This window comes from Gopherus flavomarginatus, chromosome 10, assembly GCF_025201925.1.
Source record: "Gopherus flavomarginatus isolate rGopFla2 chromosome 10, rGopFla2.mat.asm, whole genome shotgun sequence".
Taxonomy (NCBI): domain Eukaryota; kingdom Metazoa; phylum Chordata; order Testudines; family Testudinidae; genus Gopherus; species Gopherus flavomarginatus.
Genome location: NC_066626.1, coordinates 64,230,835 through 64,253,357, shown reverse-complemented (window position 1 = coordinate 64,253,357; position 22,523 = coordinate 64,230,835). Strand labels below are relative to the sequence as shown.

Sequence of the window (22,523 nt, the reverse complement as noted above, 5' to 3'; positions counted from 1 at the left end):
ATATTGAATATCCAAATTTCAAAGTGTCAAATCAAACTTCTTCCATTAAATCATAACCAAGATATTGAATACAGTAGATTATGACTAGCATTTTATAGCTCTTTAATTAACAGTCAAGCACTTCATAGCCATTTGGCCTGTGTTTTTACTGCTCAGTATCAGTGACATACAATGCATCTGTCCAAAGAGCGTGCATCAACCCTGGAAAAGGACAGTCTTCCTTTACAGCATTTAGAGATTTCTCTTTAATACTGTAGTTTTAGTGACATCTTAAATGGCCCCCTTCCAAATTTTACCCATCAAATGCACAGATTCAGTGGCGATATAGACAAGTGACAACTTCACTATGGCAAAGTGAATTTAATACCAGTACCAGGAGAGAGAATGAAACTTCTCAAATTACCATAGCATTCATATGCCCAGAGAAAACGAAATGTTCATTACAGAAGTTCTACAGACCTGTGTGTATATAGAGCAAAGACTTTTCCTGCAAAGAATTTCTTTACTGGATAAATGGCAACTGCATTCACCTACCCTGATGAGGATTTCATATCACAAATCAAACTAGTGTAATTATATTGCAGTCTCATAGGCGCTTTCCAATGTTTGGCTGATTGTTGAGTTTTAGTAAGTTACTACACTCCCATTTTCAAATCAAATGCAAATTAACCTTTTGCAGTAGTAGAAATAGATGAGTCAAATATACATTAGTTGGGCAGAAGTTTTGAAAAGTTCATTGTCTTCTCTTCATGAAGGGGTGCTGCAGCAGTTTTACAGCAGACGGACGCTCATGTTGATTTCTGCACAGTGGGGTGAGGGAAATTAATACATAAAATTAACAGTTGTTACAAAACATCCATGTTGCTTAACTGTTAAGTTATAAAATCTAGATACAATTTTAATTCATAAATTTCTCCGGTCATTCCTCTTTTCTTGGACGTTCTTGGGGTGGACTTGGTGAAAAATGCAGGTTGTCATTAATTTGATAGTATTCTTAACTCATAAATCATTTCCTCCAGCCCTCTGATCTCATTGTCACTCGCTCTGAATTCCTTCCAATTAGTCAATAGCTTTCTTGTAATCTGGCTATTCCAGAGGCAGTTGCATCAAAGCTATTTAAAGAATGATTTATTTCTCTGCTTGCTGACTCTACCTATGTGCAGTGACCAAATCTGTATTAGCTACTTTTTTTTCCCCTCTGTTTTTGAGCCTTTGGGATAGACTATGGTCATATTCTCAAGCTTATCTCCAGAACTATGTGGGCTAGAAACTTTTTTTCTTTATTATTATTACATGAAAGTTGAGATTTTTGTGGAATCACTTGACTCCAGGAGCCAAGACTTTTTAAAAAGAACATCCCAAACGGCAAGAGTCATGATAAAGTCACAAGAATTGGGAACACGGGGAAGACTGTTTTCTAGGTTTCCTTCCTCTGGGCTTCCATATGCATGTTTCAGTTTGCATTTTTTCAAACTGAATCTAATATTGTTTTCTGCCTATGTATTTAATTTTTCTAGATCATTTGTATTTTGTTTGAAGCTGTCCCTAACTTAGCATTTTATGCAGATTGTAACATTCTAGTTAATACCTCTCCTATTAATGAAGACTGTTGGTAAACCCAGATGTAATACCAAAACCCACGTAGTACCAAATTTCCCATCTGTAGTTGTCCATGATTTTTTCAAAGAGAGTTGTACAGTAAGGCACTTTTTTGGGGGGTGGATGGGGGCTAATTCTCTGTCATTGGATGTATATCAAGGGGAAAAGGCTGGCCTTGAGGTTCCTCTTCACAGCCTTTCTTTGCAACCAGAGACAAGTAAATTAATGTGTGTACTCCTTCCTCTTTTCTGTAAAACTGGAACAATACTTGCATCACAGGGGTATTAATGCTAAATTAATGTAAAATGCTTTAAAAGTCTTTGATGGAAGCATCTTAGTAAATGCAAAATCACCCAGTCTGATGAATACTCAAATTTTCCTTTACATTCTTTCTATCAATAGCTATTTTATAGGATTTTCTTCCCTTGGAACCTAGGTGAACACCACAGTATTGTGGGAGGGGAAGCAAGCACAAAGGGGCAGTGACTCACCCTCGCTCACATAGCAGGTCAGTAACAAAGTGGGAATAGAACCCAGGTCTCCTGACTCTCCAGCCACTAAATCATTTGTCTCTGTGGTGCTCAAATTCTTTCCTCAGCTGCCCATAGAAGTCTCCCATTCATTTCACTGGAATGCCTGCAGCCAGCAGGAAACTCTACTATTCCTACTCCTTCAAATGTAACTTTTCTGTTGTGTTGGGTGTAAACTGCTGTTTAAAAATCTAAAAAAAAGTAAACTTTTTAAAAAGTAAACATTGCAGAACAACACCGGGTCTGCTGAATGACTTATGGAATGTGCTCTCTCTTTCAGAAAGAGAACATATTTTCTAGAGTGGTAATGGCTAAAGAATTTTCTAATAGAAAAGTAAATAGTTATGTGAGGGCTCCCCCATTTATGACCCAGTCTTGTAAGTTGTTTCCCTTTGTTAGCCCTAAGTCAGATCCTGGCAATGGGCATTTTTAAGAAGGTGTCTCCACTGAACTCAGGAGATTTACGTAACCATCCATGGCATGCTCCAGCTCCATATAAATAGGCCAGGATTTGATGGAAAAAACCCAAGAGGTTCATAACTTTTGATATATGGCATTATGGAATTTGAAACCTTCATATTTAGTATTACTTCAAGCCTTCTTGGAATGCTAAGTAAATTCAACCTTAAATAGGAATTTTATCTTATAGGAGATAACCCAAGCTTCCACTGATGATCAGCAACATTAAAACAATTTGAGAAACTGCATCAAAGATAAAAAGTGGTTATTTCAAACTAATATATATAAAAGTAAAAAAACTACTTACCTGGTTAAGCATACATGGACAAAGTCCACTGCTTTTCCTGAGAAATGGTCAGGTAAAGAAGGCATCAGTCCTCTATGGGCTCCAATGTAAAACATAGCTGCTAGCCTATCCATGGAAGCCAGAGGTGGTTTACCTGTTGCCATCTCAAATACAGTGCATCCAATGCTCCAGATGTCTGATTTTCTTCCATATCCAGATTCATTTATTACTTCTGGTGCCATCCAATATGGAGTTCCATGCACAGACTTGAGCATTTCACTGTGTGCGCCACTCAGGCTTACCCACGCTAAACGCTTTGCACATCCAAAGTCAATCAGCTTTATTACACCATTTGGCATAAGCATAACATTATTGCCTTTGATATCTCTGTGTACCACACAGTTTTTATGTAAATATGCAACCCCTTTTAGAATTTGTTTGGTATATTTACAAAAGACCATTTCTGGCAATGGCCCAAAACGATTAATAATACTGGAAATTGAGCCACCAGGAACAAACTCCATGAAAATGCTTACGATGTTATCTTTTAAACACGTTCCTAAATAGGTTACAATGTTGATATGCTTTAGTGTTTTCAACAGGTCAACTTCTTCTTGCAACTTCTGATACTCCTTTTCTGTAGTGACTTTATCTGAGGTATCCAAAGCAACTTGTTTCACTGCTATTAATTGCCCCTGGCTTGTCAGACCACAGTACACCTGCAATCAAACCAGTATTTGAAAAAAATTAAATATGAATTAGGCTTTTTAAAAAATAAATGTATCATGGAAGTTGATCTAGAACTCATCTGTATAATCCAAAATATTTTGACACATACAGTAAATGGGACAATAGGGGAAATAGTTACAGATAAATTATGTAGCTTGAGGCAAACACATTTTTTTTTTAAATATTCAGACTTTAACTTACAGTGCCATAGGCTCCCTTTCCAAGGATTTCACCTCTAGTCCATGTGATAGGAGTCTTATTACCTAGACTGCTTTCTGGAAATGCTGTAGATTCACTGAAGTTCAACAAGTCACTTTCCCTCTTTGGTGCCAGGAATGCTTTACTGTAACTCTGCTAAAGAGGTGGTATTCAGGGAGAGGGTGGGTCAGAGGAGAAAGGAAGATAAAGCCTTTATTTTTATGTTGTTCACATGTTTTAAAAAACAATCTGAAATTATTCTTCTTTATAATATTTCTTTAGAGTAGTCAAATTACAAGGCTTCTGGTTGGCCCATAGGCACAATGACTAGTATTTAAGAAGTACTTTCAAGTAATGTATAAGTATGGTATCTAAGCACTATTGAATGCCAGTGAGAAAGCATGTTAGGGAATCCATCTGGGAAGAAAGGTTGATAGCAGGGTATCCCCTTGTCTGTCACTCAAGTACCTACATTTTACTAATCTGAAGAATCAACCTGACACTAGCCTTGGACTAGATAATATATTTAAATATATCCCGGCCCTAGAAATGGCCTCCTCCAGAACAATTGCTCTAAAACAAGTTGCAGCTAATTTGGAAGGGGGTGTTTCAGAATGAAGGGAAATAGTTTTCCTATCTACCCAGGGATGCTTAGGAGGAGGGAAAATGAAATCTGTCAAGTGGGTGTGTATTTACTATTTTGTGTTACAGTAGCACCTTCATATCAGTGCCCTAATGTGCTAAGCAGTGCACCAACACACAGTGAAAAATAATTGCCCTGAAGTTACAAAAGGGATGGGGGGAAGAAGTAGAGAGGTGAAATGACTTATTTGAGGTCACACAGCAGGTTAGCGGCTAAGTTCAGAAGAGCGTCCAGGTCTCTTGAGGCCCAGTTTAGTGTCCTATAACTATGCTCTGCTCCTTCCCTAATAGAGCTCTCTTATTTTTATTTTATTTTTCCCAATTTAAACTCATTTCAATCTTCTATGATAAGCCAACACTTTACGGTCATTTCTAGAGCAGCCATCTGATGGCTAACATAGATCCAAAAGGAGGCGGCGGCCCTCTGTGGAAGGCAGGCACTGCTTGTAGTAGTAAGGGTTAGAGAGCCTGTGCTTTTGCCTTAGCCCAAAGAAATCTATGGGTTTGTTCCTATGGCAGAAATATCTCTCGTCCCCTTCCTTGACCCAATTTCCCCAGTTTATATCACTGCTTATTATTTTAGCTTTGCCCATCTTAGTTTCTCCATAATTACCCCTTTCATCCTGGAATATGGTCACTGTTTGGTCAGGCTTATTTGTCACTTCTAGTGGTCTTCAAGATGGATACTCTGCTTATCCCAATTGCTTATTGAGATTCTGAGAAAGTGACTAGGTAGTCAAAGGAATATAGTCTAACTATACAGTTTTCTCATTTTGGAAAATCTCTAATGGGCAAGTCTGTCTGCACACCAGGATGAGGCACAAAAATTGAACTGGGCACAAATATTCTGGATGTGGACAGGCTACCATCTGCTTGACTAATAAAGGGGCTCATTGTTTTTTCATGCTGGTGTTGCTACAGCATGGGGAAACAATTAGCAAGATATGGGAAGTTTTGTTTTTACCTGTTCCTCTGCACTTGCTACTACTTTGCCATCTTCATTCACGCTGCCTCTTTCTTCTTTAGCAAATACATTTTCTGTTTTAGAACCTGTATTCTTTGTAGGTATTCTGGAAGAAGCAGTATCTTTTTCATCAAGTGCTAGCAGCTCTGCCGCCAGGCAACAAAGCAACTCATCAGTCAGTTCTTCATTATCTGCATAGTCTAGAATATTTTGATAAGTCTGGAAAACCGGGCTTGCAGCATTTAAAGTCTGGTTTGTTGGATGCTGAGTTGATGCATTTTCTGAATTACAATTTTCAGACATGTACGTCCAACTCTGATCTAGTTTTCTTTGAGAAGATACACAGTCTGCTCTGTCTGGAAAAGACAATGCAAACAGTGCTTCATGTTTATCTATAGATTTGCAGAAGGTCTGGTTTGCTTCCAGATTCATGGAGTCATTCATATCCACTCTTCCTTGGACTACACACTTGTTGTTCTGATCTGTCTTTAGTAAACTGCTCACTAAAGCAACACATTCTGCATGATGTTTATCATCAACCTGCTGAAAATTGTGGACATTGGTTGCAAGAATCTGATCGTTAACTACATCTCTATCTGAAGACTGCTCCAAAGGGACTTCTTTAATAGTTGACAAGTTTGAATTCGGAATGATTTCATTTTGTTTAGTGAATTGTGAAAACTCTTCCAAAACCAGAAACTGCTGACCTTCATCTTCATTAAACAATGGCGTGCTCCTTGAAGCCTTTATGTGCCAATCTGGACCAGAAATTATTACAACATCTTCTAGCTCCGTGTTGCTATCTCTTAACTCAGAACTTCTCTCTTCTGGTGTTAAGTCTTTGTGCTTTTGTTTAATGCCAATTGTGTTATTGGGTTTAGAACGTGTTCTTTTCTGGGTGCTCCTTATTCTGCTGCTGTCTCTCTCATTAGTGCAGGTAGATTTACGTTTATTAGCAATGTATCTCCCAGGTGGAGTAGAACAAACTTCCCTGTAAAATCTGCTCTCATGTTGACCAAGTCCACGCACTTGGGAATATACAGGAGTCCCAAACATTTCATAAATCCCTGGGCCTTTGTCATTTGAATTTATTTCCTTGAACATGTCACTATATTTCAAATTCAAGAAATCTGAGGCAGACTGTGTTCGTGGAACAGAAAGTGGAGTAACATGTTTCTTTAAGCTACTTGAACTTTTGCAGATATACGGAAATGTTTGCTTTTTAGATTTCTGAGCACTCTGAAGAACATGGTGTTTCTTCCTCTGAGGTCTTTTTTTCTGAAGCTTTGAGGAAGTCTCAGATTGCAGATGAGACAGTCCTACAGAAGGGAAAATGTGGTTCTTGATGTTAGTACTGTATGCGTTACATTTTGTGGAACTCTCATCAGAAACAGAGAAATCTTGAGGTACTTCGCTACTCATTTTAGTCTTTGAAGCAGATCTGTTTGTATTAGTTTTTATTTTATTGTCATTTTCTTTGTAAGCAAGTATGCTGAAGCTGTGACTCACATTAGGAGGCATGCTATGGATGACATCCTTTTTTCTGGTGGGACATTTGGCAGTCTGTGGTGCCCTCGGTGGCTCATGTTCATATAGTGTAATATAGATAAGAGGAACCGGTTTATTGATTTTTGTTTCAGTTGCTTCTGAAATTGCAATTTTTTCAGTTGTTCCAAAGACTACTGGATAAACACTGTTTTCTGCTTTCCCAGCAGAAAAGTGAGAGAGGATTTTAGCTACAGATTTATCTTCTAGCATATGATATGATTCTACTACTTCATTTTTGCAGCTTGAGTCTAAACCATGATTTTCAAGCACGGCGTTCACAGTGTCTACATCTGCACACCAGCTATGAGCAGGTATCACTCCTGAAACATCCACTTCCTCTAAATAAGTTCTAATGGCACTCCTTGGTTCTACATTTCTCTCGCAGTTTCCAGCTCTTACACTGTCTGCATTGCTTGACGCAGGACACTGAACTGCAAATATTTCACAGTTCTCCTTGATGTTTGTCACTTCACTTGAGTTGAAATTAGCATGACTGTCATAAAAAATGCTGGCTGTGTTCACAATATCTGAATTTTCATAGGTTATTGAAAGCTGATATTTTTCAAAGTCAGCCTGCTCAGTTTTAATACCTACATCAGCTTCACTGCATTTTAATTTTATTTCACTTGCTTGTTCTTTCAAGTCTGCAGAGCATTTGTAATAGTCATCCATTCTGAAGGAGTCCAGGTTTCCTGTTGAAGTAGAGCTATCAGAAACAGTAGTAGGAGCCTGTTCTGGTGACTTTTTAGCCTGCTTTTGCTATGGTTTGGCTTATTGAGACTGGTAAAGTTTTGTACATGGTTTTGTAGGCATAGGTACAGAATTTGTAATACTCAAAATATTGTTGCTATCAGTGTTTGCATTGACTTCATTGTCCTGTAAAGGAGTAAATTGAACTGTTCTTATAGGTTGAAATGTCACTGGTGCCAGGCGAAACTGTAAGTTCCAGAACAAACTATTAGTAATATGCTTTGTATTTGGGAGATCAAATACAAAATTTTGAGGCAGTAATCAATAGTTTTAAGCAAGAAAATATGCCCAACTGTATTTTTTGGCGAATTCTCAGTATTTAACTCATTTTCAGGTCCAATATCAACACATAAAATGCAAAGATGGTTGATAGCTATAATGACCCATTTGATCTGTGTATCTCATCCTCTATTTCTATGCATTTAGCACTAGGGAAAGAGGAATTATTTGATATGAGGCATGTCGCTTTTTTTTTTTGAGATATGTAGTAAGCCCCTGTACACAAGCTTATAAAAATCATCATAAGATGTTACCTGTTAACTGTCTTTGATCTATGATTTCTGTGTGTGTTCTGTAAAAATTCAAATGGTAACCAGTGTTTTGATATCCTAGAACTTGTCACTTGCTGTGCACTTTCTCAATGAGAGAACAAGCCTTGCAGTTAAATTTGTCTTTATTCTGGTTCCAAGAATGTATTGTAACTAGTGAATTTTCAAGTAATGCTAATAGTCATGATGCCATGGAATATAAATCTAATTTAAGCAGTAAAAAAAAGCTTTCAACCACAAAACTATGGAAGCGTGATATCTTAATTGTAGCTGTTTTATCCATGCAGAAAATTCTTTTCAGACCTTCAACAGATTTGTTACTATAACCTTAAACAGCTGAAACAGTGCAGCTTATCCAGGTGTTCAGTCTAGCCTCACCAGTTTCCATAAACCATACTATATTGACACATGATTAATTGACACAATGGTAAATATGCCAGAAGCTGCAAGAGCTTTGCCTATCCTAGGGCTTCCACCAGTGCAGCACAATGGTGGTAGTACTAGATGGATTTTTTTTTTTACATGTTCCTTGTGTAGACAAGGCCTGCTTAAACTAAAGCAATTTTTTTTCATCTGTTACGAGTTTGGCCTCACTTACGAGTGGTCAAACTGTTGTTACCCAGGTTGCTCACTCTGTGTGTACAAATAATGTTTGTTTTTTTTCCTGTAGGTAGAACTACTTTATATCTATTATTCTGCAGTGCTTAGGGAATTATGTGAGTATATTCCTATTTGGACTATTTACATGAATTCCATGAAGAGGATTTGGCACAGAGTATATTTCAAAGTGTACGTGAGGTAGCATATGGGGGGAAAATGAGCTCAAAGAACATTCTGTGTGTTGATATGCAAGTGTACAAACAAACCCAATTCCACAGAAACAATTAGTGGTCACTTGCATGCACTATGTGCTCATTTGTATACAATAATTTCAAAATAGTGCTTCTGTCTGTCCCATTGGAGCAAACCAAGGTTTGAGTGTGCTGGTGTGGGGAACAAGTTCTATACCATAAAATTCGGAATTTTGGCAGGCTCTCTTCTTTTAGTCTGCACACCTTTTATCTGCATTGTTTGATTTATCCCAACTCTTGTGCCTCTAGAGGTCAGTATAACCTAAGGGATGAAATAAAATTAAAAGTTAAACCACACTGAGTCTGAACAAATTATCTCCTTAAATATCTTCCCTAATTTGAATTGTCCCTTTTCAAAGCACTTTTTATTTTTCTTCTTTAATGCCTTGTGAAATTATTCAGTATAAAATTTGTTTCTAGGTTCCTTACTGTTTCCCAGCATCAATTTATAAACAGTCTTGATACGTTGAGCACTATGAAAAGAGGTCTGTGTGAAGAGTGACTGAAAAGGCTGGAACTGCTTAATTTACAGAGCAGAAGAATAATAGAAGAGATAGTATACGTATACAAAATAATGAGTTGTAAGTAATGCTACTCCTTACCTTTTCCCATCATAAACCAAAATAAGCAGAGTGTGAAGGAAATTGAAAAACAAGTTCAAAATGATAAACAGAAATACTTTTAACACAATGCATAGTTAACTGTGGAACTCATTGCCACTAAATATAATTTAAGGCCAAGAACTTTGCAGGCTTCAAAAAGGATTGGATATTTATAAGAAAAATGGAGAATAGCCACAGTGATATTCAATAGGGCTAAAATAATATTTAGAAGGGATATAAATCTTTAAATTTCAAGGCATTAAAACCATCACTAATTGACAAGGGTTAGGAAGAAACTTTTCCTTATGGAGAGCTTATTCCATAATTCTCCATTATAAGATCTCTTGCACCTTTCTCTGAAATATCTGCTATTGGAGTAGATGGAGCACAGGTCTGAGTCAGTATGACAATTCCTATGTGGTGACTGCTATTAATGCATACACATAAATAGGAGATTCTCGTTTTCTTGGATACAGTGTACTTTATTTGCCTAAGGCATTTGAAGCCGCATGGAACGTCAATGATATGATTCCTATTTAATAAGTAAACTGTGGCTACGATTAGAAAAGTAAGTAAAATAAAATACTATTCCTTGTTCACAATTTATCATGAATTTCCACATTAAATCCACATAATAGTTGGCAAGACTCTTTTTCTACTTGCTAGCACTACAAGCTCAACCACTTATCTGAAAATCAAGGTGTATTCTTCATGGTTTGCTTGCTTTCAATTTTAAATTGCTATAAAAACTAGAAAAATAAGTGCTGATTCTAGAAAAAACACCAGAAAAATTGGAGGTTTAATATCCAGCGTGCACATACTTGAAATGATTACACACACAGCTTTTTAAAGGTTCCACACCTTTCTATGTCCTCCCTCCCCCCAAATAAAAAATCTGACATGATTTAGCTGGCAATTTTGTTTCTGCATAAATCGTGTAATATAGCTAGCAATTCTTATCATATTGGGAAAGCTGAGCAGAGAGCAGGTATATAGTTTTTCCACCAATAGTTACACTTTACAATTTTTTGTTACTGTGCTGTACCATTCTTAGGTATGAGCTATCATTTCAAATTTAGAAATGTGAAATTTGGAAGACAGTATTCAATTTAATATTAAATATCATATAAAATTACATCTCAGCTCTCTTGTTGTGCTTTAGATCAGAGGTATTTAACCCTTAAAATCAAAATAAATGAAATGTTAAAAGAATGTTAGGAACCATTGGGAAAGGGATAGATAATAAGACAGAAAATATCATAATGCCACTATATGTATCCATGGTACAACCAGACCTTGAATACTGCATGCAGTTCTGGTTACCCCCATCTCAAAAAAGTTATTTTAGAATTGGAGCCCTGGCCACGCCTATACCTAGGAGCTGAGGCACATGTTGCTGCTTCTAGGAGCAGCACAGAGCCGGGTAGGGAGCTTGCTGATTGGAGCCACTAGGGTCCCTTTTTGACTGGGCATTCCAGTCAAAAAACAGATACGTGGCAACCCTAGTATAGAGAAGGGAAACAAAAATGATTAGGGGTATAAAACAGCTTCCAAATTAGGAGTGATTTAAAAGGCTGGGACTTGTCAGCTTGAAAAGAGATGACTAAGGGGAGAGATGATAGAGGTCTATACAATAGAACCTCAGAGTTAGGAACACCAGAGTTACAAACTGACCAATCAACCACAAACCTCATTTGGAACCAGAAGTACACAATCAGGCAGCAGCAGACACCCCCTCTGCCTGCCCCCCCCCCCCCCAAAAAAAAAAAAAAGGAAATACAGTCCAGTATTGGTTTTAAATGTAAACTACTAAAAAATAAAAGGAAAGTTTTAAAAAAATTTTTTTTGACAAAGTAAAGAAACGATTTCTGTGCTTGTTTCATTTACATTAAGATGGTTAAAAGGAGCATTTTTTCTTCTGCATAGTAAAGTTTCAAAGTTGTATTGCGTCATATTAAGTCAATGTTCAGTTGTAAACTTTTGAAAGAACAGTCACACCGTTTTGTTCAAAGTTACGAACATTTCAGAGTTACGAACAACCTCCATTCCCGAGATGTTCATAACTCTGAGGTTCTACTGTAAAATCATGAATGATTTTGATAAAGTGAATAAGGAAGTGTTGTTTACTCTTTCTCATAAAACAAGAACCAGGGATCACCCAATGCAATGAATAGGCAGCAGGTTGAAAACAAGCAAAAGGAAGTATTTCTTCATACAACACACAACCTGTAGAACTCGTTGACAGGATGTTGTATGGGCCAAAAATATAACTGAGTTCAAAAAAGAATTAGATAAGCTCATGGAGGATAAGTCCATCAATGGTTATTAGCCAAGATGGTCAGCAATGCAACCTCATGCTCCATGTGACCCTAACCTCTGACCTCCAGAAGCTGAGAGTGGATGACAGGGGATGGATCATTTGACGATGGCCTGTTCTGTTCATTCCCTCTGGGACACCTGGCATTGGCCACTGTCAGAAGACAGGATCCCGGGCTAGATGGATCATTGGTATGACCCAGTAAAGCCATTGTTATGATCTAATGTCCATTGTTGTGGCTAACCTGACCAATTAGAATTGGTAATGCAAGGGGAAATAAAACAAAGGATTGAAGTCCTGACCCCACTGAAGTCAATGGGAATTTTACTCTTGACTTCAGTGGGGCCAGGATTTCACCCAAAGATTGACCACATTGACTAAACACGAAAAAAGATGAAGAGGGATATAATTCTCCCTTGTTTATTTTTTGTGTTTTCTGTCATTGCTCCTCTTTCTCTTTCATTTACAGATACAAACAAAAAGACAGAGGGATGGTGGTCTGACCAAAGTATACTGAACATGAAGAAGGCAGCAAGCAAACCGGAAGAAGACAAAAAATGAATTTGAAAACAAAAGGCTAATTTTGAGGCTTAGCCACTTGACTGTAGCCTGTTTGTGTAGTTTACATAAAGACATAACTTTACTGTAAAAGTAATAACTTAAAAAATGTAACTTACTTTGATGAATCTGTACTTTAATTTTTTGAAGGGCATCTAATCCTACAAGGGACTTCAAATGTTAGACTCTTGAGCAAGATCCCTCCACCAGAAAATTGAGGTCAAAATCATGCAGGTGTCTGTTTTCCTCTTTCTCCAAGAAAAAAGGTAATGAAGTATACTGATGCATCTTGAATTCTGTCTTTCATTTGGAAAAGAAGCAGATTGTTCATCTGGCCGTAGGCTGGGCATGGATAATACCTGCCTAAAAGGCAAAACCAAAGTAACTGTTTAGATTGAAAACTCCCTACAACAGGGCTTTTGCCTTCATGTCTTAGCACATTCTTGGTACTATAGTAAGAACTTCACACAAAACCTCTTCTTCCTCAATTTCCCCAATGGAGTCTTTTTGTATGTCTATGGAGAGATGCAATAAGTATATTGTCTGGCCATTCATTTTCATCCAGGCATTCAGATTCTTTGGGGTGAGCTCACAAATTTCATTTCCATCAACATGTATCCCACTGCACATCTTCCTTTTCTCCTGTCATCTGATATCAAACAAGTCATTTTCAAATCCACTGCTGTTAGTTGTATAATAGGGCAAGGTTTTTTTTCTTGCTGATTTATTGAAGTCAGTAGGACTGCTCCCATACTTGAAGTTAAGCATACGTGCTTAAATATTTTTCTGGATCAGGGCCAACGTGTTCAGCATCTTGCAGGAGTGAACTCTAAGGTAAGAATTTGGGTTTAGCTACTCACTACACAGTAAGAGGAAATATGGATAGAAATCCTGGCTCCAGTCAAGTCAATGGGATTTTTGCCCTGTATAAATACATGTACATTTTTGAGTGAATTATTCTGCACATTGTAAATGCCACATCCATTGTCCCTATATTGGGAGTTTCTTTATGCAGAAAATGTTGACTTTTCAATCAGAAATCAAAAGCTGAAAAATTTCATCCAAACTCTGAAATATCAGCCAAAACTTTGGGTTTAAACTGAAAATTTTGATTTAGAAATGCTGCCCCTCTACCTCATGGGGGTTGCAGTTTGGTGCCTCATGCCTATGTTATTTATGGGCTGGCTAAACTCACCTCCCATGATGCATGACAGCATAGCTCCCAGGGGCACAAAATAGTCTTAACTAAGTGGAGAATCAGAGCCTGTTTTTCCAGGAAGAGATATTTTAACTAGGCTCATTCACAGGAAGAAAAGTACAATGAAACCTGTACTTAACTACCCAGTAAGTGCTGAAGGAGGTATAGGTCACCTTGCCGTGCTGAAGGAGGTATAGGTCACCTTGCCATGTTGATTACAATTAATGCATCTGAGGAATATGGACTGTTTACAGTTGACAGACGTTTCTCGTGCACATGATGTTTGACAACAGGGATAGTTGTCTCATTGCTATTAAAAAGAATATCTGCTCCCTTTTGTAAGGGAAATCCAACCATCTACAATGCCATAATAGGGATATGATTACACAAAGAGTCACAAAAGAAGTTAGTTACAAACTGTTAGAAGTGGTGTGAGGATTAATTAAAGCACAATGAAGATGTAAAACCTTACACAAGTGTATGATTATTAAAATAATAATTTTAATCACAACAGCGCTAGATGGATTTGATGGCAACAGGCTTGATGGATTCTCTCCCTTTTAGTCTCTAAATAATAAAAAATGAATGGTATTTCTGTTTACTTTTTCCAAACCTGAAGAATATGGAATTAAATTAAAAGATTACAAGTTAAAATGAATACAAAGATATTGTTAGTATTAGTAAATATTATGGGAGTACATCCAAAGGTCCCAATTTTAGCATTGTATTAGCCCATGGAGATCACTGCAGCAAGATATTGAGTCATATGTACTTGTAAGTTTCCAACAAGTATTAGCTGTGCAAAATAAAAATAGATTCTTTTTTTATTTTATTTTTTAGTACCAACAGTGAACTAGGTGCAGTAAAGACTAAAATGAAAAGTAATATCTTACCGGAAGACTTTATAATCTACATAGACAATGTATAAAGGAAGGAAGAGATAAAATGCAATAAAGAACAGACTGGCTGAACAATTAATCTGAACACATAGTTTGTTCAATTTTTTTTGGTAAGGTTTCTTTGTTTAAACAAATGCTATGGTTCAGAGTAGTGTTTCCCAAACTTGGGATGCCGCTTATGTAGGGAAAGCCCCTGCCCCACCCGCAGGCCCGGCCGATCGTGGCTCCCACTGGCTGTGGTTTGCTGAGCCAGGCCAATGGGAGGTGCTGGAAGTGGAGGCCAGTACTTCCCTGGGATAGGGGGGATTTATTTTATTATTGTGAACACTAACAGTATGCTCCATGCTATACACAACACAAAGACGGCCTTTGCCACGAGGAGCTTGCAGTCTAAAACACAGACAGATAATACAAGACACGCTGGGAGACCTATAAAGAGGTGATAACATCGGTATGTTTGTTTTTTACTGATTTATTTTGATCTCTCTCCTTTTATATAAAATTGGGGCATAAAAGGCATCTAACATAGCAGAGAAAATGGGACCTGAATATGTCCCTTGATTAAGTCAATATACATTTGCAGTATTGGATAGTAAATACTTAACTTTAAGATTCTCTTCAGCTGCTGTGATCAGAACTGTACTTACAGTTTTAGGGTGCTGAAAATCTAGGTTTCTGAGAAATTATTAAACTTTAGATATTGCTGATGATGAGCTCCACATCAGTCTCTGAAGTTACCTCAAGGAAACCTTGGAATAATTTATTGTTCTTTTTTGTTTGTTTTAAGATTTAAATTATTCCACTTGTGGCAGAGATTCTTAAACGCTTGGACTGTTGGTGTTACTAAATTATAACAATAATATTCATAGTGTTCCTTATAAGTTTTTATCACACTAACTAGCCTGAATAATAACCTTAAATACAATACATTTTTATAGTATGTTTAAATTTTTCAGCCTAACTATAAACAGATGGGCAGGGACTAACCACTAATTAACTGTAACACTGTTTGGTTTTGTTTTGTTTTATATTATGGATTCCATCATACAAGGTAACAAATACCTTTAGGTTAATAAATGTCAAAGTGGCAAAGTAAGAGTTCTTTTTCTGCTTTATGCAACTAAGATCTTTTATACATCTAATTATTTTATCTTCCTTTATTTTCTTTTCAGCTGAGATCACAGCACAACTGATGGGAATGGAAAAACTGCCTGATGTCACAACATTAAATAAAATAAACACTGAGAAAATGTAGGTCCCAATCCAACTCCCATTGAACACAATAAGAATTTTCCTACTGTGTCCTGTTAAGTATGAGCAGGCACAGGCCCTTATTTCTTATTACGTTAACTAATAGGAAAGCATAATTCCTAGTACAAGTGCCACAACACTCTCTACAGATTCATTGATAGTTATTCCCATGTATTTATCTTAGATGAAGTTCAAGTTTTTATAACAAATTGCACTTTTATATGGCACCTTTCATCCAAGGATCTCAAAGTTTAAAACACAATAATATTAAGCCTCACAACAACTCTGTGGGATAGGCAGGTATTATCCCCATTTTAAACATGGTTAAACATATACAGAGAAGCTGAGTGACTTGCCCAAGGTCCCACAGTTAATGAGTGCAAAGACTGCGATAGAAGTCAAGACTCTTGATTCCCAATCTTCTATGCTAATCACTGGACAACACTTTCTCTTGGTGTATATTAGCACATGCATTCCATTAAACTGGTTTTCTAAGATTATAATGAGATGATCTCAGGATTTTGTCTTTTTACTTTATTGTAAATTACCATGCATAACTGTGGAGCTTTGTAAATAATAATTGAAAATAATAGGTTCTGTACAATATGCTGAAACACTGAGCTTACCTAGAGCTTGTATCAAAGAGCAAGTTTTGAAACAGAGACACCAATCCGAAGAGCAGCTAAATATAATTTTTAGGTCATAGCTGTCCCTCTTCACTGGATAGCAGCTAATTCACACAGTGATTCTGTGTACTTTGATTTTATTTTCTGGGTGAGCTTCAGATTGCATAGCCAACTGTGTTCCCATTATTAAAGCAAATTCTTCTAGCATAAAATCCTTCAGGCAGCCACTGCTACAACCAGACAGTTTAGTTTACAGGCTGTTGCCAAGGCAACTGTCCACTGGGCATTTTGTTTGGAGAATTGTAAGTTGGCGTCTCAGCCATCTATGAAACAAAACAGGGTTAAACTACATGGTAGGATTTTAGGCCCCAATTACAAAAGAGTTGTTCTAGCATGCGAAGCAGCCTACATCCCTCTCCCTTGTCTGGCTAGCTGCACTTTTGGTGCATGACCTATTTTTATGGCACTTTTGTCTGGATGTCAATTCCTACCACTTTCCTAAAAATTCATTACTTCCCTCCCAGTAAAGTTCCCTGAACTCCTTGCTTCTTTTAAAAACAGCCTCACACTAATGCATAAAGTATATCCTTCAAAAGACATTGTTTTTATTCTTCTATTTCTATTTAATTTCAAACGTTTTCAAACTCTTTTAGAATAGGCAGTTCATCCAGTGGGGTGTCCTACTTAACCAGATTCTACTATACAGTATTTGCTTTCCTTTCCCCTTCTTAGAGAACTCAATAAAAAAATCAAAATATTATCTTATTGAATATACTGTAACAAACCCTATCTACCTATGACTTCATAGTTGTCTCTAAACTGCATACTGTAATGCACCTGCAGGTTCATTCATGGTGTTGGGTTCTTTTAAACCCCAGTACAACATCCAGCCAATAGAGGACTCCATAATCCCTCCAGCACAGGCAAAGGTACACTGTACGCTCTTAATAAATCCAGTCATAAATCACTACTTATAAATAGAATAACCTTGTGACACTGACAGGCCAGGTACAAGCCCATGCCAGAGTCTCAGGACAATTCACTTGTATGTGAATATCAAAGAAGTGTTAAGTGTTAGTATGCTTTCAAATTCATTCACTCTTGTGCTAATAGAGATCAAATTAGATGTTGATTGTATTGTTTTCATCTGTCTACATCCTATAGTTTTCTCTTATATTACTTCTACATTATGTACACCCTGTAATTAAATAGTCCTAGGCCAAAGATGTGTTAATGAAGAATGTATTTAGGTGTTAGAACTTCATGCAAACAAATGGAATGAAGATCTGGCGAGGGAAAGAAGAACCTGAATACTGCCCCCAAACAAGCCTGGGTGTGAAGTTCTCTCTTTCTGGATGTGTGTGTGTGTGGTGTCTTATGAGATATGTAAGGAAGAGTGGGGGAAATCTGTGTGTTGGATAATATATATAGGAGCAGGGTATGTATGGAGGTAGGGTCATGTATGTATAGAAGTGTGCATTTCTGAGTGGGTGAGAGAGGACATGTCTCTCTGTGTGTATGTAGTGGGCTGTCTCTGTGTGGAGCAGCCTGGGTGGATGGGGAGATCCCCATTGGTCTCTGAGTGTATTAGGTTGGGGTGTCTCTCCCTGTGGTAGGGTGTCTGCGGGGATGGAGATGTATCTGTACAGGGAGAGGGGGCAGGGCTGTCTGTGTATGTAGAGGGGTGTATGTGTGGGGAAGATAGGGCAGGGCTGTCTCTGAGAAGTGATAAGGTGGGTGAGGTAATATCTTTTACTGGACCAACTTCTATTAGTGACAAGTATCAGAGGGGTAGCCGCGTTAGTCTGGATCTGTAATTTTTCTGGATCTGGATTTTTCTATTGGTGAGATTTTTGAGCCACACAGAGTTGTTCTTCCTAAAAATCTTGTCTCTCTCACCAACAGAGGCTGGTCCAACAGAAGATATTACCTCAGCCACCTTGTCTCTCTAATATCTTGGGACTGACATAGCTATACTGCATATAATCTCTGAGGAGACTGTGAACATGGAAGGGATGTGCTGCCTTTGTATGTGGATGGGTGTGTGTGGAGATGAAGAGGCAAGGCTGGCTCTAAGGAAGGGTGTCTGTGTGTGGGGATAGGGTTGTCTCTCAAGAGGGGTGTGTGTGGGGGGTATAGGGGCAGGGCTGTCTGAGGAGGGCTGTGTGTGGAGGGGTGGAGTGTAGGGGCAGGGCTGTCTCTCAGGAGGGGTGGCGCGGAGGTGCAGGTCTGTCGCTCAGAAGGAGTGTGTGTGGGGTGTAGGGGCAGGGCTGTCTCTGAGGCGGGCTGTGTGTGTGGGGTGTATCTGAAGAAGGGTGTTTGGGGAGGGGCAGGGCTGTCTCTCAGAAGGTGTGTGTGTGTGTAGGAGTGTGTCGGAAGGGGTGTAGGGGCAGGGCTGTCTCTCAGGAGGGGTGTGTCTGGAGGGGTGTAGGGGCAGGGCTGTCTCAGGAGGGGTGTGTCGGGAGGAGTGTAGGGTTAGGGCTGTCTCAGGAGGGGTGTGTCTGGAGGAGTGTGTTTGGCGGGCTGTGTAGGGTTAGGGCTGTTGCTCAGGAGGGGTGTGGAGGGGTGTAGGGGCAGGGCTGTCTCAGGAGGGGTGTGTCTGGAGGAGTGTAGGGTTAGGGCTGTCTCAGGAGGGGTGTGTTTGGCGGGCTGTGTAGGGTTAGGGCTGTCGCTCAGGAGGGGTGTGGAGGAGTGTAGGGGCAGGGCTGTCTCAGGAGGGGTGTGTCTGGAGGAGTGTAGGGTTAGGGCTGTCTAAGGAGGGGTGTGTTTGGCGGGCTGTGTAGGGTTAGGGCTGTCGCTCAGGAGGGGTGTGGAGGAGTGTAGGGACAGGGCTGTCTCAGAAGGGGCGTGTCTGGAGGAGTGTAGGGTTAGGGCTGTCTCAGGAGGGGTGTGTTTGGCGGGCTGTGTAGGGTTAGGGCTGTCGCTCAGGAGGGGTGTAGGGACAGGGCTGTCTCGACGAGGGGAATGGATATATCGGACTGGACAGAGAGCAGCGGGTGGCTCTCTGTGCGAGCCCTAAAGCTGCGGACATTTCCAATGGCTCTCTCACCGTCCTTCCCCACCCTCCTGTTCCCTTCCCCTGCCAATCTCCCATGATCCCATGCGCGCTACTGCCCAGTGGTTGCACAAGATGGCGGCGGACAGCGAGGTGAGTCCCCCGGCCCCCTGCCCGGCCCCCCACCGGTTCCCCTCAGCCCGCCCGCACTTACCGCCTCTCCCGCTCTCTCCCCGCAGCCCGAGTCCGAGGTGTTTGAGATCACGGACTTCACCACCGCCTCCGAGTGGGAAAGGTACGAGACCGCCTCCCCGGGCTCCGCATCCTGCCCCCAGCCGCCGCCCTTCACTGCGGGTAGCGCCCCCCCCCCGGCTTTGCAAGTTTAGGGGAAGGGGCCCTCAGAGAGGCACTCGGTGTAATCCCAGATGGGATGACTGCACAGCGCGCGGTGTCCTCCTCCTCCTCGGCAAGCTCTTGCCTGCGCTCAGGAACCGCTGGGAAAGGCACCGTGGCCTCCCTTCCCCTGAGGCCCCAGCGTCGTGGCTCCTCTGGTGTGGCCCCACACGCCCTAGCGTCTTTGGGACAAGTTTCCCACTCCTGTTGTTAACCCCGGAGCGTATCTGCTTGTGAGTGTGCTGGCGTAGGAAGCTGGCTGCACTTTCACCCTCCTGTTACGTAGGCCTGTTCCGATTCGGTCTAAATGATCCCTTGGTAAAACAACCGGTGACTTCCTGGAGCCTTGTCCCTCTGTGCTTCTCTCACTGCTGTTACCACTGAAGGAGAACCAACAGTAGGGTGTCTTTCAGAAAAGCTAAGGTAGAGACAGTTCTTCAAAGCAGGGACTGCATTTTGGTGACATTACTCCACTCCAAACACAGTGTCACTGCTTAATGTGCAATATGGTATGTCCTGTGTTCAGTTCAGCGCAGATATGTGCTTGGGTGGTTAAATACTGTACCATTATCAGGTTTGCTTGGCTAAATATTGACAGGGAACGATTTATCTTGTTTTGGAGTGTTGGAAATTGTCATCTTTTTTTTGTTTGCTTATTTAAAATAATAATGTAGACAGTGCACAGAATGGATTTCTGTGTATGACACAAACTCAGAAAGCGATTGAAGTGTTAGTTTGTCTGAATGCAGGTGGAATGAGCACAGAAGAAAATAGACCTCTTCTAATTAAGGTTGATTGGATAGACAGATGGTGCTATCCCAACCATAAGAATAATTCTGATTTGGAATATTGAAATGCCAATAAAACATACATGAGGTCTAATCTCACTCCCAATTAAGTCAATAAAGTAGGATCAGACCTATCATCCTGTGTGTGTGCTTCCTTAAAGTGAACATATTAATGTAAAGTATCATAAAATAGATTGTTCTCTACAATCTTACATTACCTACATAATTTTATAGGCCTTTTCCATGTCTAATTTTTATGATAGAAGCATAGTCCTCTTTCAAAGTTTTATAGTCTGCTTGTGTGTTAAAATATAAATTTGGGTTGCTATTTGAATAATCCATGGTATGGATTTTTTTGTTTAAAGTGAATATTTATAATTGAGTCATAATATTCAGAGGGCTTCTGGTGATTACACTAAAGTTTCAGAGAATGAAGTCTGTTGGAGAAAAGTACATACTAGAATCTGTCTTCCCATTATTTTTAATAACTAGTTTTAAGTATGCATTTTCAGCTGTTGGAAACAGAACGTTACTGTTTGCAGCTAGTGTTGATTTATTGACTTTTACAATGGTTGGCTTGGTCATTTCCCTACAGAAGGGATGTGGAGGGATTGGAGAGAGTCCAGTGAAGGGCAATGAAAATTATTAGGTGTTGGGGCACATGTTTTATAAGGAGAGGCTGAGGGAACTGGGGTTATTTAGTTTGCAGAAGAGAATAGTGAGGAGGGATTTGTTAGCAGCCTTCAACTGTCTGAAGGAGGGTTCCAAAGAGTATGGAGCTTGGCTGTTCTCAATGGTATCAGATGACACAACAAGAAGCAATGGTCTCATTGAGTTGAGTGGGGAAGGTTTAGGTTGGGTATTAAGAAACACTTTCACTAGGAAGGTGGTGAAGCATTGGAATGGGTTACCTAGGGAGGTGGTGGACTCTCCATCCTTAGAGGTTTTTAAGGCCTGGCTTGACAAAACCCTGGATGGGATGATTTAGTTGGTGTTGGTCCTCCTTTTACTAGGGAGTTGGACTAGATGACCTCCTGAGGTCTCTTCCAACCCTAATATTCTATGATTCTATTATTTGGATTTCCGATATTTCTGAGCATAATGAAATCAACTGGGGAAAGTGTTCATAGCCGTCTATCGTGAAAAATGTTTGTTAGCTTGCTGTGAATTACAAAGCATAAATTCAGTTTCTACTAAAACTCATCCAGAAAGTTCAGATGACTTTCTAAACTAAGAATAACTTTTGAAGGGTTTATCACTCTCACCAGAATCATAAACTAAAATTACAGCTTTTTATCTCTATGGTGTGTTTTGTATTTTTATTTGTTAGTTCAACTTTGAAATATTTGCGAGAGATTTCCTGCTCAGACTCTGATCATCATTCTCTGTTCCATGCTGCCCTTTTTTGTTCAGATATTGGATGATGGAAGCAGCATTGTATTGTACATAGACTCATAGATTCTAGGGTCAGAAGGGACCAATGTGATCATCTAGTCCGACCCCCTGCACAAAGCAGGCCACAGAACCCTACCCATCCACTTCTATAACAAACCCCTAACCTATGTCCGAGTTATTGAAGTCTTCAAATTGTGGTCTGAAGACCTCAAGCTGCAGAGAATCCACCAGCAAGTGACCCATGCCCCACACTGCAGGGGAAGGCGAAAAACCTCCAGGGCCTCTGCCAATCTGCCCTGGAGGAAAATTCCTTCCCGACCCTAAATATGGCGATCAGCTAAACCCTGAGCATGTGGGCAAGACTCACCAGCCAGCATTCAGCAAAGAATTCTCTGCA

General features: G+C 39.6%; 2 protein-coding genes across 6 annotated transcripts in view; one reads left to right on the top strand and one right to left on the bottom strand.

The window, feature by feature from the left end:
- Positions 1-339: 339 nt before the first annotated feature.
- MAP3K19 (mitogen-activated protein kinase kinase kinase 19) lies at positions 340-19,836 on the bottom strand. Of its 3 annotated transcripts, none has more exons than XM_050916001.1 (8): positions 19,765-19,836; positions 16,556-16,878; positions 12,701-12,944; positions 9,309-9,366; positions 5,408-7,891; positions 3,805-3,957; positions 2,896-3,593; positions 340-800 (listed from the first exon to the last, which is right to left on the bottom strand). In XM_050916001.1, the coding sequence occupies exons 5-8, from the start codon at positions 7,625-7,627 to the stop codon at positions 734-736; spliced, it is 3,138 nt and encodes a 1,045-aa protein (XP_050771958.1). In that variant the 5' UTR covers positions 7,628-7,891; positions 9,309-9,366; positions 12,701-12,944; positions 16,556-16,878; positions 19,765-19,836; the 3' UTR covers positions 340-733. The 3 variants fall into 3 exon arrangements, with proteins under 3 accessions (XP_050771958.1, XP_050771960.1, XP_050771959.1); XM_050916003.1 differs by having other exon boundaries at positions 3,805-3,954; XM_050916002.1 differs by lacking the exons at positions 12,701-12,944; positions 16,556-16,878; positions 19,765-19,836 and adding an exon at positions 11,396-11,447.
- The window catches only part of RAB3GAP1 (RAB3 GTPase activating protein catalytic subunit 1), a 44,566-nt gene continuing 41,548 nt past the window's right edge, over positions 19,506-22,523 (top strand). For 2 of the 3 annotated variants that reach the window (XM_050916006.1, XM_050916005.1), the window contains exons 1-2: positions 19,507-19,703; positions 19,790-19,845. In XM_050916006.1, coding sequence (XP_050771963.1) covers positions 19,656-19,703; positions 19,790-19,845 — 104 coding nt within the window. In that variant the 5' untranslated portion in view covers positions 19,507-19,655. Of the gene's footprint in view, positions 19,704-19,789; positions 19,846-22,523 lie in introns of all 3 variants that reach the window. The other variant, XR_007768278.1, reaches the window with a different exon arrangement.

What these genes read in the sequence shown, in the direction of transcription:
- MAP3K19 (XM_050916001.1), bottom strand. Translation starts at nt 7,627, where the DNA reads ATGGATGACTATTACAAATGCTCTGCAGACTTGAAAGAACAAGCAAGT. An exon ending in GAAAGGGAGCCTATGGCACT is followed by an intron (nt 3,594 to 3,804) that starts GTAAGTTAAAGT and finishes GTTTGATTGCAG; the next exon opens with GTGTACTGTGGTCTGACAAG. An exon ending in GTCCATGTATGCTTAACCAG is followed by an intron (nt 801 to 2,895) that starts GTAAGTAGTTTT and finishes CCCACTGTGCAG; the next exon opens with AAATCAACATGAGCGTCCGT.